This window comes from Neltuma alba, unplaced genomic scaffold (genome assembly GCF_004799145.2).
Source record: "Neltuma alba isolate B1F8T4 unplaced genomic scaffold, ASM479914v2 tig00012151_pilon, whole genome shotgun sequence".
Lineage (NCBI taxonomy): Eukaryota > Viridiplantae > Streptophyta > Magnoliopsida > Fabales > Fabaceae > Neltuma > Neltuma alba.
The window spans coordinates 5,662-21,023 of record NW_021636699.1 but is presented as its reverse complement, the minus strand read 5'-3'; the positions used below and the strand labels follow the sequence as shown (position 1 = coordinate 21,023).

General features: G+C 34.3%; 1 protein-coding gene across 1 annotated transcript; it reads left to right on the top strand.

Annotated features, from left to right (window-relative positions):
* Nucleotides 1–12,975: 12,975 nt before the first annotated feature.
* On the top strand, nucleotides 12,976–15,362 carry LOC114723721 (transcription factor bHLH63). The gene is made up of 7 exons (XM_028909953.1): nucleotides 12,976–13,514; nucleotides 13,600–13,839; nucleotides 13,933–14,067; nucleotides 14,163–14,234; nucleotides 14,330–14,473; nucleotides 14,742–14,850; nucleotides 15,156–15,362. The coding sequence occupies exons 1-7, from the start codon at nucleotides 13,140–13,142 to the stop codon at nucleotides 15,191–15,193; spliced, it is 1,113 nt and encodes a 370-aa protein (XP_028765786.1). The 5' UTR covers nucleotides 12,976–13,139; the 3' UTR covers nucleotides 15,194–15,362.

Genomic DNA, 15,362 nt, shown 5'->3' with positions numbered 1-15,362 from the left:
TCGTTTTCATTGCGTCCATAACGTATGAACGGACTGCGAAGCATCTCCAGCCCAGCAAGGAAAGGATATTCTTTGAACAGCCACATCCTTCGTGTGAAAGAGATTGATGTTACCCTCAGGATAACGTTGATATAAAACATTATCAACTAAACTAAATTAAGAATATTAGTTTTAAATTAGTTAATATGATACTACCTCCGATCCTTAATATAAGACCCTGTTGAACTTTTATGTTGGTCTTAAATATAAAACCCAATCTACTTTGTCTTTCATATTTATACATTTTTTTTTTCAAAGTAACCCTTCTAACAATGATAGTTATAGTCAATACACTTGATTAGCAAATATATTTTAGTAAAGATAACACCTATTTAGGACAAATAACTAATTCAACTTACTTCCTTAATCTCCTCAAATTAATCAATTGGCTCTTATAATTAGGATCGGAGGTAGTATGTCTTTTTAAAACATCCTAATCATTTTTTTTAATTATTTTCCTCCCCTTCCTATTTAATTATTGTTTGGAGAATATCAATAGGGTCAATTTAAGAAAAAATTGGTAGACTTGTGAAATACGTCTTACATGTAGGACCAATATCAACTCTCTAATCAAGTCTTATATTAAAAATTGAAGGAGTATCATTTTTGATCAAATGAGTAGGTATTAACAACATGAAATTATAAATAGAATCCAACACGTTATTTTTTATTTAACATATGGATTATAGTTTTAATTGGTTACAACTAAATTTTAAGTTGAGTTCTTAACTCCTCCATCAAATTTTACACTTTTAATATGTTGTTCCCTACACTTGCATAAAAAAATATATATAATCTCTTAAGAATTAAGTTGTAGTCCAGCTGAAAAGTACGAGAATAAACCGACTAAATAACCAAAATTTCAAAGAGTGAATTGTAATTGAATCAAGATGATAAAAATTAAATAAATGATTAGCTGCTCTTAAACATCAATTTATGTCGCTTGGTATAAGTTTAATTTTCCGATACGAAGCACACGAAACACTTGTGAAATACTGGTTTTGAAATTTGAGGGGTTGATTAGGTTGGTGAATTTTGGAGTATAGTTCATGTGCCACATTTACACGCAAGGAGGAAATTTCGTTCCTGACTTTTACCATGAAGGGTTAAGAGTGGTGTTGTTCTGAAGAAGAGGCCAAACAGATGGAGCTTTCATGTGTACGTTCTTCACCCAATGCTTTTTCATTCATCAATGGTGAATGCAATTAAAATTGAGATCACTTTCTCTAGTTCGGCAAGTTTTTCTTCTTTCTTTCTTTCTTTCTTGGTAAGCAAACAACAGTTTTCTTCATTTACTCCGTAAGCTATGTATTGTTGTACATTGGTAATTTATTCATTGAAAAACTGATCTACGCCAGCCATAAGCTGAAAGTGAGGTTCCATGTGAGCTCGAAGTTTCAGGAATTAATCATATTTTAGCAACTCATGAATCGCTTGCATGGCCTGCTATAAATTTAATAATTCATCCCTGTGACTTGTTATATACTAAGTGTTTTATATAGCCAGCAAAAGTTAATTCAATTAGTAAAGGATTGTGCTAATGTGAGGGTCTTATCAATGAGCGATTTGTATGTACATTAAACTTGAAAGTATGCCCTAATTTTGATAGGCCTCTGTGATCCAACTCGCTTAAACTCGTTAGTCATATTAATTCTTTTATATAATATTGGAGAGTCACAGATACAGTACATGCGTAAGTTAAAAATTACTACTTGTTTTTTAAAAAATTAAAATCACGGACATTTTGGTCTGATCAAATGTAGACATACAAAAGGAAGGACTGATTTGCTTCAGAAATTAAGTAATGAAGACTAATCATGATTTGTTTTAATTGACAAAGAAGTAACAAAAAATACAACAGAATAAGTAACAAATAAAAAAATTCTCCTTAACCGCCCCTTCGTGCCATATAATTGTTTTTCTCCCTTTTCGGCCATCAACCCATTTAACTGTTGGTTTGCGAGAACTCTATTTCCAGCTCTATATGAGGCTATTATTGGAAAAAACAAATAGAAAGGTTCAAATCAGCTGGAAAGACGTAAGTTATTTAATACGGGCCTTTGGGTTCACAAAAAACTCAGAAGGATCATGACTCTTGGGCCCAATGTGAGGGGAGCCGTAGGAAATGAGAGCAAGTTGGGCCAAAGAGCCCATTCGGGAAATTAAACAAGTTAATACAGATGGGTTTCTGAATTTAATACAAGTAAAATTTAATAAGTTCATATTCATATGTTTGAGTCAAGTTCGAATCTCTACTGAGAGAGGTGTTCATATTTAGTACTCGACAGTGTTTCGAATAAGATTGCTTTTAATAGGATAATACTTATACTTTAGAGAAAAAAAGTCTAAGTTAAGTCATTTATCGGTTAAACTTATAAATATCAAATCTCTGTATATCTATTAGAATGAAATGAACCTGGGGAAATCTAGTTGTATTTAATTTTCTTGCCTAGAGCTTATCGGCATGTAATGTTCTCTGGTTCATTCATGCACGATAAAAGATTTTCAGCACACGAAACTACATGAGCGTCGTTCTAGTTAACTTCACCATTTTTACAGGAAAATATGATTCTTTTTTACACTTCTTGTGGCTATGGTAATTTATTACAGTGATTTTTTTAATTTTTTTTTTGACAAGGGAAAACAAACATATTGCTGCTGATAACATAGGGCCACTGCTTCCCATTAATTCAGCCGAAGATGCTTCAAAAGCCCATGAGTTTATATTTGCAAATAAAAGGAGTAGAGAAAACTCCATGAGCACGACAGCCTCAAGATCAAAAATAGAGAAATCGTAGTTAAGAGTATATCAAAGTCTAAAAGAGAGGGTCATCAAAATAAGAAAAGCTCATTATTTTCTTTCTCCTTCCTTATTTCCCAATTTATTTACGTAACAGTAAATTGAAACAAAATAAAAAAAAATGTCATATAACAGAAGCCATTGGCTAAAATAACTATCCTAACTAAAAAAACTATAGCTTGAAACAGAACTATAATTTCCTTCATGAATTAAAAAGAAAAAAAAAAGAGTCAACCAGTAAAAAATAAAAAGCAACTTGAGTTGCGGAAGAGAAGTGAATTACCTGTCCTGCTGAGTGCTGATGAACCATGGAGGAAGGTCATGGAGGTTTATAATTGGGAATAGGAACACTTCCAGATTCAATGTGTGAGAGATCATGCAATAGGATCTGATAGTGTCTTTGAACTTGTTGTGCAGATTTGCCACCACCAACTTCTCTTGCCACATTCTCCCACCTTTCTGGTGTATCCTCATCGTACTTTGCCAGTGCCTTCTCAAATGCCTTGTTCTGCTTCTCTGTCCAAAAACACCTCTCTGAATCATTCTCTTTCCTCACTGAACTTGATGACGATACTGATGCCATCACTCTTCTGTTTCCACTCTCACTCACAAGCTCAGATAGTGGGACTGTGCTTTCTGCTGCTTTTAAATGAGTGTGGAGCGAATCTGAATTCCCCAAAAGTCAGATGAATCTGGTTCCAAATTTGAAGGCATTGATTTTGTTCAGCATTAAGAGGCTTAAAGTTGAAGAAGAAAGGAATATGAAAAGACAGAAAAAAAAAGAAATGACAAGTGAAGGTAGATTATGGTAAATAACTTCGGTGTAGTTGTATAAAATAAAAGACCCACGAAAGAAAGGAGATTGCAGCAGTATATACTCATTGGTCAAATCAGTTTAATTACTGAACTTTCTTGCAAATTTTACTCAGACGTGCACAACTGAATTTGTAATGTTAACTCAGAACAATTTTACTCAGGCAGGTTTTGCTGACAGTTAATAATTACAGAAAACTTCCATGTATGCTAACCCTAAGAGGTTGGTTTTGTGGTAAAACTGAATATGTGATATAAAATTAACTGTATTATTTTATGTTCAAACTTTAAGGTATAAACTGCACAAGGGGGAAAAGTCCCTAAATCTTTAGTACTTTCAATCAAATGAGAAACGTGAATCAGTTGAGTTGAGATTTATGTAAATGGAACCAAAGAACTAGTCAAATAGTTGAACCACTAATGTGAGGCTGATGCAGACGTGATATCAATCTGCTTTTCTTTTTATCTTTTAGGACCTTTTCCCCGGGGGGGGGGGGTACCCCTCTACCCCAAAAGCTGCTCCTTCAGTCTTAAGTCTCAATATAAACCTTTTAAAAGTTGGAATTATCCATGGGCTATCATTCAGGGACAAAGAACTCCTGCGTTATGTTTTTCTTAAGAAATTATGATGGTAAAAACAGCTGGATTCTTATCGCTTATTCCTTTCAAGAGAACTTGTCAACTATGGAGAAGTGGTCCTAAACCTAAACGCACTTAAAGGTCTACAATTTGAGACACGTTGGTTGTGAGTTATTAGTGCAGTTGCTTTTCAAGAGGAGAGGTCCCAGATTTTTGGGCAAGGAAGGTCAGGAATGGAAATAAATAAATTATGGCTGTTCATGACCCCTTGAATCAGACTACTCACTCACACACGGTCCCGGAAATCTGTTGCAAATAGCATTATGCAGATTTTGCAGAGAATCTTCCCTTGATGATAGATAGACCGGAGGGAGCTTGCTAAACAGAAAAAAATGAGGAGAAAAGTTATATATCTGTTGGTAAGGGTTCTCAGGGATAAGTAGAGATAAAGATTCCAAATTCTAGGAACCAAACACAAGAATCATATCAGCTCAAATATATTGCTCTTGAACCGTAATCATTTGTGCAAGTTGGACGTAGAATTCCGGTGTATAGCTACAAGGGGAGAGTGAGAAAGTGTCAAATAAATGCTGTTTTAATTAATATATGTCTCTTTCAGGAGATGCTATGGTTGAGATATGAAAGTTTAGCCATGCCACTTGATCATTTGATTACTACTTATGGCAATTGATACTTGAATGCAAGGGCCAAGCTTCATCATGATGCTGTTATTTCCCCCCTTTTCTCCTTTGCAATTGACTTGGTTTCCCAAAAAAAAAAAAGGGCTTTTGGATCCTGGCTTATGTATTAAATTAGTAAAGACTAGCTAGGATTGCTTTTACCCACTTCATTGCAAAAAAGTTTAAGCACCTTCAAAAGCAAAGAGAAATAAATGGCGAACACAATCTAATAAATGAGCCCCATCTACAGCAGATCCAATAGTAAAAAGATAAGTTTTCCTGAGAAGGGTCTCATAAGAGGCCTCTATTTGTTGGTCATTTCATCCCATTTTTTGTGCTTAGTGGGCTAAGCCTTCAAGTTTCCACCTGTTTATTTAAAACCAACCATAACTTGTTGAAGATGGGCTTTCCAATTAGGCTATGAAAGGCCAAGGCAAATTTGAAAGTGACCACATGCGGACCACCGAACCCCTAGACTATCACAAAAGACTAAATTTATTTTTTTTTTAAAAAAGGATCTTTTCTTCTTTTATGTGTGTGAATCTTTACATGTTCATAGCAACAAGTCTAGTTTATGGGGAATCATTGCAGAAAGAAGCAGTCATAGTGATCGCATTCTTATTTTTGTTTCTTGACTAAATGATTCAGAAGTGATCTTCTCAAGGCTTCTGGAGTGTGGACTCTGATTTCCCCATTGCAGATCATTATTGGACGCTCTTTTCATCTGAGAAGCTCTTGTGAAAGCAGAAATCTAATATTGCCAAGATCTGATGTACTTCAGTGACATAAAGACCCTTCTTTAAGCATATATTATATTATTTAATATCATAAAATGTCACCCACTACAGCTGGCCCTCTCAAAATCAAATAGACTTTGCTTACACCTAACCAGGCATAATCATATTATTCAAGGACTTGTTCTTTCCCTATGATCAGCAATCAGACAATCATTCAAAATTTAAAAAAAAAAAAAAAAGCTTACATTCATGTATATGCAAGTCTAAACTGCATAAGTAGTGAATGAGAAATTTATTAATTAGACAAGTTTTTCAAATGGTAGAATACTCATCAAAACATATTTGCTTTAATAAATCTGCTTGACGAAACATTACATGTGTGTTTGTTGGAGATGGGGTCCAAGAGGTGGAGGCTGACATCTAATAGCAAAGGTAAGTTGAAGGAAACTCAATAGATGAATGACTTCAGGAGGAGACAGAATCTTAAATATGATCACTTGTTTGCCTCATCAAATATTTATCATTAGAAATCATAGCAATTATTAATCATCACAGGCAACAATAATTTATTATAGACAAGACACGAAATGTAGAAGGGGTGTTTAACTTGGAAACGATATTTTCTTTTTGGAACATCAGAGCATGGAGCAAATATATGTATCAGGAAGCTGATCATGCTGGTCTTGTATTTCTTCTATTTATTTAATCCAACGAGGGCATTTGTTTAATACCATTTGGTGCCTAGCGAGCCAGCCAAATAGAGATAAGGATGGAAAAATTGAATACTTAGAGAGTAACATGAAGGTATAAAGCTAGATCTTTAGTATTTTGATAGGGGAACACAGACACATATGTAGTATTAATGCGCATATATATGAAGGGAGCAAACCCATATGCTGTTCTTTAATTAAGAAAGGCAAAGATACTCTAAGAGCAGTGGCTTGAGATCTTATGGTCCCCTCTCTTCCCATTTCACTTGTAGCTTTCGGTCCAAATATATATTCTCAAGCCGTATATCGCTTCAAAAAACCTATCTTTCCAAACATATGGCATTGTCATGTCCTTGTTCTTGATGCTTGCTCCAAAGCCCCTTCATGTGATGTTGTCTCTTACTCTTATCTCTATGGATTTACCTACTGACTGGTAAAGCTGGCAGCTGTACCAGTATTGGATCTTATTCTTATATGTATGTGTACTGCAATGAGGGAGATGATTGTGCGTGCTGTTTGATGAAGGTCTGTGTGTGTACACACACACACATGTATCAGTATTGGATCTTATTCTCATATGTATGTGTACTGGAATGAGGAGATGAATGTGCGTGCTGTTTGATGAAGGTCTGTGTGTACACACACACATGTATCGGTATTGGATCTTATTCTTATATTCTTGTACAGCGCTTGAAACTGTAGCTGTTAAGTCATATATAAACATATGTAAGGCAATGAACTGGAAGGACTCGAAATATATAATATAGTCCATTGCTTTCTATTTATGAAAAGGCAAAGGAACACTTTTTAATACTTTACAGTGCATTCCACTTTTAAACTCTTTTATCAAAATATTCCTATTTACGGTGAGGACTGCTTCGAATTATATGTGTGTGTGTGTGAAATGGACCATTCATGCTTATGATGATAATTTATTCTTACATATGCATTATTTGTTCCAATCCGTTGTTTCTTAAAAAAAAAAAAAAAAACGGTCCGTATAGCTGAGAAACCAAAGAAATTGTTCAGAAAAAATAGGGTTAAAACAAAATTATCCCACCGCATATTTTTCAGACACATTTTGGGAAATCAAGAAATAAGTGATGTCATAGAATTATCTGAAAAAGATGAATATATATATTGGAAAGTCCGAGGATATGGCGATTTTTGGGGGAGGTATATATGGGAATTGTCTTTAGTAGAGGCATTAAATAATGGAGTGGAGCAACCACATTCACAGTGGCAGAGCAAGGACCTGGAGCCAGTGTGGGCAATGTTTTTTTCCCCCCACTTGTCTTTTCAAAGTAATAATAATGCATGTAATTATATACACATTCATATACTGATTTTTTCTCTGAACCTTTGACCACTCTGCCTTTTTGACCCGTCTCTTCACTTATTTATAAATGCATTCGTTCATGCACCTACACCACATGCACAAACGGCTCTTACTAAAAACCTAACTCCATATATAGATATCTATTGCCTAATAGTATAATATGATTTCTGAGACTTACATACAGATAACATTATTTTTTGAGTTGAGAAAGAAAACAAAAGTTGAGAGCAACATAATGGATGTGATGTGACCATTAATAGTTGCAGGGATGGAATACTGATCTCAGAGAGAGATACAGAAGGAAGCCCATATGTGGTGTTCATCTGTATCATCATCATTGGCAGCTAGCTAGCTTCCACTTCTGATGAATCATTAATATATATATATATGTTCTTCATTATTCCAGAAGGCATATAGATAAATATAAAGAGATGGGATGGGAGGTGGAAGAAGTAGAATAAGGGAAGAAAGATGAAAGTGTATTTGTGCAATATGAATAATATTATAATATCATAGATGGATTGCGTGCCAGAGATGGAAGGCTATATGGTGATCTCAATTATGAGATGAGTTCGCGTCCGCATCAAATGGATAAGATAACAACAGTCTCACACACATTTGGTGAGTGGACCTTCCACTTTTTAACACATCTTCTACTCTATATGCCTTAATTACCTCTTACCAACTCCTTCGCCTTCCCCTTGTTTCTAGGGTTGGTATACTCCTCATTTCCCTCATCTTTACTTTGTTCTTTTCTCCTCAAAACATCACTATTTTATTAACATTATTGATCAAGCTTGCTAATTAAGGCACTTACCAGATCAGATTTTATGATATAGATAGCACACACGCCCGTGTTTACCGTTTTTCACTCAACAAACCGGCGTAGATACAGCTAGGGATAAGCTCTCACCTAATTTTGTTCTCGTGAGCTGTGTGAGCCAAACAACTTAATATATATATATGTAGACACAGTGTATATGGACTGTTATATATATATATATATATATATATATATAAAGCGTACTTGAGAAGACCATAAAGAAGAAAGAAAGAAAAAGGAGGGGGACATGGAAGCTGGTAGAGGTGGATTATGAAGAGCACAGCTGAAAGTGATGGAGAATTGAAGGACCCATTTGCTCTTAGCTGTGCTGTAAGGTCATTTCAAGGGCAATGCAACTAACTAGTTTTATTTTGTATGCACAATTTCCCCCCCACATTTTTCTTGTTACTTCTAACCCCATCCTTTCAATTTTGATAGCCAACATAGCAAATGTTTAGTTTACATTTGTTTCCATAACTCCTTATAATTTGTTTCGTCAACAAAGTGTGATATGTGCGAGGAATACTCCTATGTATAGAACTTAGGTATCGAACGGTTATTTAAGCATAATTCAAGATTTAATAAAACTAGACTAGAATTATCATCTCGGATAACTTTCTTGACAAAAAAAAGCAAAGGCAGGCCAACAATGGCAGGACCAAGTACTTGGTGCTATTACAAAAACAAGGTAATTACAATACCAACTCCTTAACTTCGGTACTAATTAGCTTCTACGTACCTTGTTTCTGCTTGCAAAATGTGCCTCATAGAAATGAACAAAAATCTCTCCTCCAAATGTTTTATAAACAAAAAAAAAAAAAAGACGGATGGGAGTATAATATAATACGCAGCCGCAAAAATAGGAAAAAAACAATCTTGTACAGATAAGCCTGGGGCCGCCAAAAAATAATAAAGAAAGGAAAAAAATCAACAGATGTTTAATCACTCATGAGCACAACTAGAAAAGGTCAATTCCTAAACATAGGATTACATGTCACCCTAATGGATCAGTCACACTTGTTAGTCCATCAATCACCTTATAAAAGCAGTAATCTCAAAATGTATATTAATCAAATTAATTTGTTGATCCTAATTACTACTTTTCTTGATTAATTTTGTCACAAGCAACGATCCAGTCGCTTGTTGAAATGGACTCTTATCTTATCTAAATAATCCTACATAATTAAATATTGAGTTTAGTTTTTTCAAAGTGCCATTAATTATTCTTCATCATTGACTGGTGAACTGCAAAGTTGACAACTTAGCACAGCTTAGAAAGTGAGTGTTACAGTTTAGAAAAACAATGCTAAAAGACAAAGAAAGGTTACTGTTTATGGAAGGGCCTAACAACCTTTAATCATAATCTAATTCCTTCACAATCTGTCTTTTCTCTCTTTCTTTGTACAAAATACTAACAGGCTAATCTATAAGCCTATAACCCTACTAAAGATCATGAGCATGATATTATTAACAAGTCATCCTCTTTTTGTTTTTTTTTTCAAAACATGAATAATACTTCTTTGTCTTTTAATATATATTTCAGAAGAATTGCTGATTCTTATTATGAGCTGCTACTAGCTAGGTATGAGATATACTAATTGTATTACATATCAGTGTTTTAAATATGGGTAAAAATGCCTTCCTCAGATTTTTCTTTAAACATAAAGTTGTGAATTTGAACCTTTTGTGAATGGTATGATTAGGGTATGGATTAAGAAAAATATTGATAAATTTGAATTTAATAGTTTATGTGTTACTCCTAATACCAGGTAAGAGGGTTCAATGTTCAAGCCTTCCCACTATATAGCAGATGTGTGAGTTTATTAAAAAAGAGAAAATTAATCACTCGACCACATTTTTTTAATTCTGATGAGGTGGTTAAATATGCTTCACTATTAATAATATTAATAAGGAAGGAGGAGTACTCTTTCTTCCTCCTTATTTTTAACCAAGTTCCTTTTAAGTTAATTATAAATCATTATGAATATGATAGTGAGGAGTTCCTTGAAATTAGTTACCGATCTTAATTTTGGATACTCTCTTTCCAAATTAATTACCACTTCGTTTATTAGACAATCTCTTTCTCACTAACATATGCTATATTGGGATTTAAAATAAATGCTCATCTCCTTAATATAAAACCCAATTGATTAATCTAGATAGATTAAAAAATAAATAAATTATTTAATTAAAACATGTTACATAATTTTTTAAAAATATTTAAGTGTATCATTAGATTATCTATCAGTTTATAAGTCAAACAAATTAATTTTAAAAAATAAGAAATATACGTATTTTAAAATTATTTATTTATTTTTTAGTCTCTATAAATTAGTTAATAAAGTCTTATATTTAGAATCAGAAGCAGTATTATATTTAGAATCAAATGAAAAAAAATCTTATATTAAGGGTAAAGAAGAGCATAATTTATCTTTAGTAATATACACAAAACTAAAGATAAATTATGCTATATAATGCTATAAAAACATGCCTTAAATAAAGATCGAAAGCTAGTGATATACACAGTTGCATACTATATTAGTGTATACGAAGAAACTAATTTCTTATACTCGCTTCGTGACTACCATCCGCTGACATGTCAGATCGAAAGCTTCATAAAAGTGCACGTGGAAGCATCCATGTGGCTCAAGAGACGGATGTTTCCTCTGCTAGCTGGAGCCCACACTCCATCTCAGACGTATAGGTAATTGTGTATAAACACATATCATTTGTTGAAAACGCAAGAAACCAAAAAAATTAAAATAAAATTAGTAACTTAAACTTAAGTTCACCAACATAAACATATGTGTAGTTTTATTAAAATGATATTAATACCAATTAATTATATGCCTGTTTATCACGATTAAAATATTTAATAATAAACAAATGTATACTAGATTTATTTAAAACACAAAGAATATGGTATTTAAAAAACAAAAAATACATTAAATGTTTAAATACATTAACATTATGGGCAGCTCCTTACGATTGAGATTTTTTTTTCTAAAATGGAAGATTCGGATGCCCAAAAATAGAAAGACAGTGATCTGACTTATTGGATAATTTAACATTTTTTGTTTTGTATGGGTGTATGGAAAGTGGAAACAAACATTTGAATAAGTATCAGAAATTCTATTTTTATAGCATCAAAATTAATTATTTTTTGGTGCCACAAAAAATTAAGATATCAGAAAACAACAATACTAGCGAAATATAGGCCACTCGTACGTGATGATAGAAAGAATAACACAGGCAGTATATATGAGCTTGATTCTTACTCTGTCCTTCTAACTTTTGCTTTTTAAGCTCCTTATGCCTCATGTTTACTATTGAAGGGTGTTTGGATGGAAGCCAAAATATGATTTTAAAAATATTTTTACGGTATACAAAATAAATATATGAAAGAATTTATTTCGTTTTGTAGAAAAATACTTTTTAAAAATATTTTTTCATTTTGCCAAACACCCCTTCAAGAATAAAAAAATTATAGTAATCTCAGGCCATGTGAAGAGGGTCAAAATATAAGGAAACTATTAAGAGTTAAATAAGAATGGCCTATTAAATATTTTCTTTGTTCTTAATTAATATAGTTGATTAAAAAATTATATAAATTATTTAATTATAATAAATATGACTTAATCTCTTTAAAATATTCTTGTATAATATTATTATATATATATCCAAAATAAAATAAGTAGAGATTTTATATTTAGAATGATGACCAAAATCTTAAACGAGTCGACCGGATGAGTGATACATTATCATGAAAGTTACGAGCAGCCTCCAAATCAATTCATGCAAATTATGGCAGATTAAAGAAAAGAAAACTAACAATTGATGAGGAAAAAAACGTCGTCGTTCGGGAAAGGGGCAGGACAGCCTCACGTGACGGTCATGTCCATGTGGGGCCCAGCACCCCGTCCTACCTAGGTTGGCGCTCAGGCCCACTTCCGTCATTCTCTCTCCTCATCATGACATGTAACTTTTTTTTAAAACTTTAATATGAGATTTCATTTAAACGTTAATCCAGAGGGTTTCTGGGCAAAGGTCCAACATGTTTTTATCAAATTAACATATTTATATACTAAATAAAATGTTTATAAATTCTGTAAACCGGGCATTAAATTTTGGAAGGAGATCCTCTCATTAAATTTTTATATAAATTTCAACCAATTATACGACCAATAATATTGTATAATAAAATAGTGAATATTGAGCATTGAAAGAACAATATAAGCATATAAATTTAGAGAAAACAAGATAATGAGAAGTCTCTGTCTTAAATTTATTTTTGCCAGAAGTAATGCTTTTTGTTATTATTTCATATAAATTTCGCGTAAACATCTTATGGAAAGAGCTTAATTTTGTTGTATATAAATACCCAACCTTCCTACTCGGAACTTGTTGATCTTGAAGCGTTTCATTTCATTTCACTCGTCTCTCTCGCCCTCCCGCTTGTGCCTTGGCTTCGCACGACCTCATGACCTTCTCCTACTGGCCATGGCCGTTCTTCTAAATTGCAAGTTACTATAGAATACGTTTTGCAGCCCCTCCGTACTTTAGCACCGTCATTACCTCCTGTGACTTTCTTCCTCTGTTGTTTTCGTTCACCTCACAACATGTTGCGCTGTCTCGACAACTCCGGGAACTTCACCGGCAACTGCTCAGACATGACGGTGTTGGAAAGGCAAAGGATGAGGATGAAATGGCAACAAGAGCAACCATGTCACGAAAACCAGAGCTTGTATGGTGATTCTGCGCTCGGTGAGGTCGTGGCTAAGTCCATGAAGCCCGAGCTGGGCCAACTCCACTTTCCCAGTTTCGGGTTGGGGTCTTCTAGATTTGAAGCGGCTTCTGCAATTTCAGCAACTTCCATGGCGGGAGTTGAAGAATCCAGAGGCACAGGCTCTGTTCCAGAGAAGGAGAAGATGAGCTCTGCATGTGGGAAGCACAGCTTCAAGAAGAGAAAATCCGATAAGATTCATAGCTCCAAGGTGTGTTTATACTTACGAGGTAATTGCGCGTCATTTTGGGTGAAACGGCTATGGAGAATCATGGGTGGGTTTTGTTTTTGTTCAGGTTGTTGCAGAAAGTGAAAACAAAGAGAAGAAGATGAAAGGAGGTGGAGAGGAAGGAGAATCCAAAATAACAGAGCAAAATAGCAACAAGAACACCACAACCAACAACAGCAGCAGCAAAGACACATGTGGAGGCACCTCAAAAGGAAATTCGAAGGCGTCCGAGGTTCAAAAGACTGATTACATCCATGTCCGAGCACGTCGTGGCCAAGCCACTGACAGCCATAGCCTAGCTGAAAGAGTGAGTTCCTTCCCCCATAGTAATAGCTTCACAATTCCTTTCTTTCTTTTATTTGTTTCCTGAGATGAACGCAAACTGTTGTGATCGATGCAGGTTAGAAGGGAAAAGATCAGCGAGAGAATGAAGTATTTGCAGGATTTAGTACCAGGTTGTAACAAAATCACAGGAAAAGCTGGAATGCTTGATGAGATCATCAACTATGTTCAATCTCTTCAACGTCAAGTAGAGGTTTGGAATTTGAGCCCTTTCATTCTCTTCAATTCAATTTCTGGTTTTCCTATGGACGTTCAAAATAATGGCATTTTCACTCGCTTTTGCTGCAGTTCTTGTCAATGAAATTGGCTGCTGTAAACCCAGCTCTTGACTTCAACCGAGATGATCTGTTCTCCAAAGAGGTAATACAACAAATACACACATCAAACCACACGACAAGACATGTAGTTGTTGATGTTTGCGAGGATATTCACAAGATTTATCTTAATTAACACAGGTTTTTAGTACTTGTGGTCCGAGTTTTGCCACATTTGGGATGGGATCAGACATGAACAATCCAGCATATCTTCAGTTCAACTCAGGGCAACAGGTTCCTCCTCCCTCAATCCCCGAAACGTTTCTTGACTCCTGCTGTTTCCCTGTACGTTTCACCTTTTTTCTTCTGTGTATCATGTTCAGTGAAAAAACAATCATGGTTTCTTGTTCTTGTATGGTACAGTAAAAGTAAGAGAAGGATGAGAGTGTGAACGATGCATTCAAGTCAAACTTCACTCATGTCTTTCTGTTTCTCAACTGTGCAATAATAAAGAACGATCCATTTCCTTTTCAAGTTCTGTCATAACTATAATCATCAGTTTTCTCATGATGCAGTCCCTTTTTTTTTTCTTTCAAATTTTTCTTAACTGCAGCAAATTCTACCATCCTCTACTTACGAATCTGATCTCCACAAGCTAATCAGTGTGGGTTCTGATCAACCACGAGCAGTATCATCATCCTTTCTTTCTCAGCCATTCACAGGTACTACAGATTTATTTGAAAAATAAAAAGCCCAGTTCATATTGTGTTGAATATGACATGATCTTATAATTTGATAGCCGTCAAATCATATTTTTGCCCTTATAGCTTTCATGTTTTAAAAGCGAAAGAAAGAAACAAAACTGAGTGGATTTTTGGACAAGTACTGATAGAGACATGAGAGGCCCCAGACGCTTTTTTTCGCAGTTGTTTTCTTTTACATTGGTGTTCCTCTTCTTCTTCCCCTTTCTTAGTATAATTAATTATAGCGAAGTTACTCACTTCCTTTTCTTTCTGAATGTGTGCAGGTGTAGTTGAAGCTAGCCATCCGAAGATGGAGATGTAGGCTCAAGTTATAATTATCAATTTGTGGGATGAATTTTCTCAGTTCCAATCGATGCTTATCATGCTGATTCTTTTTGTTTTCTTTTTAAAGTACATAACCGTATATTATTGTTTGTACACTCGCTCCATTGTATAAATAATATCACAATAATACCTTTTAACTTCAGTCA

What these genes read in the sequence shown, in the direction of transcription:
- LOC114723721 (XM_028909953.1), top strand. Translation starts at nt 13,140, where the DNA reads ATGTTGCGCTGTCTCGACAACTCCGGGAACTTCACCGGCAACTGCTCA. An exon ending in CTCTTCAACGTCAAGTAGAG is followed by an intron (nt 14,068 to 14,162) that starts GTTTGGAATTTG and finishes CTTTTGCTGCAG; the next exon opens with TTCTTGTCAATGAAATTGGC. An exon ending in TTGACTCCTGCTGTTTCCCT is followed by an intron (nt 14,474 to 14,741) that starts GTACGTTTCACC and finishes TCTTAACTGCAG; the next exon opens with CAAATTCTACCATCCTCTAC.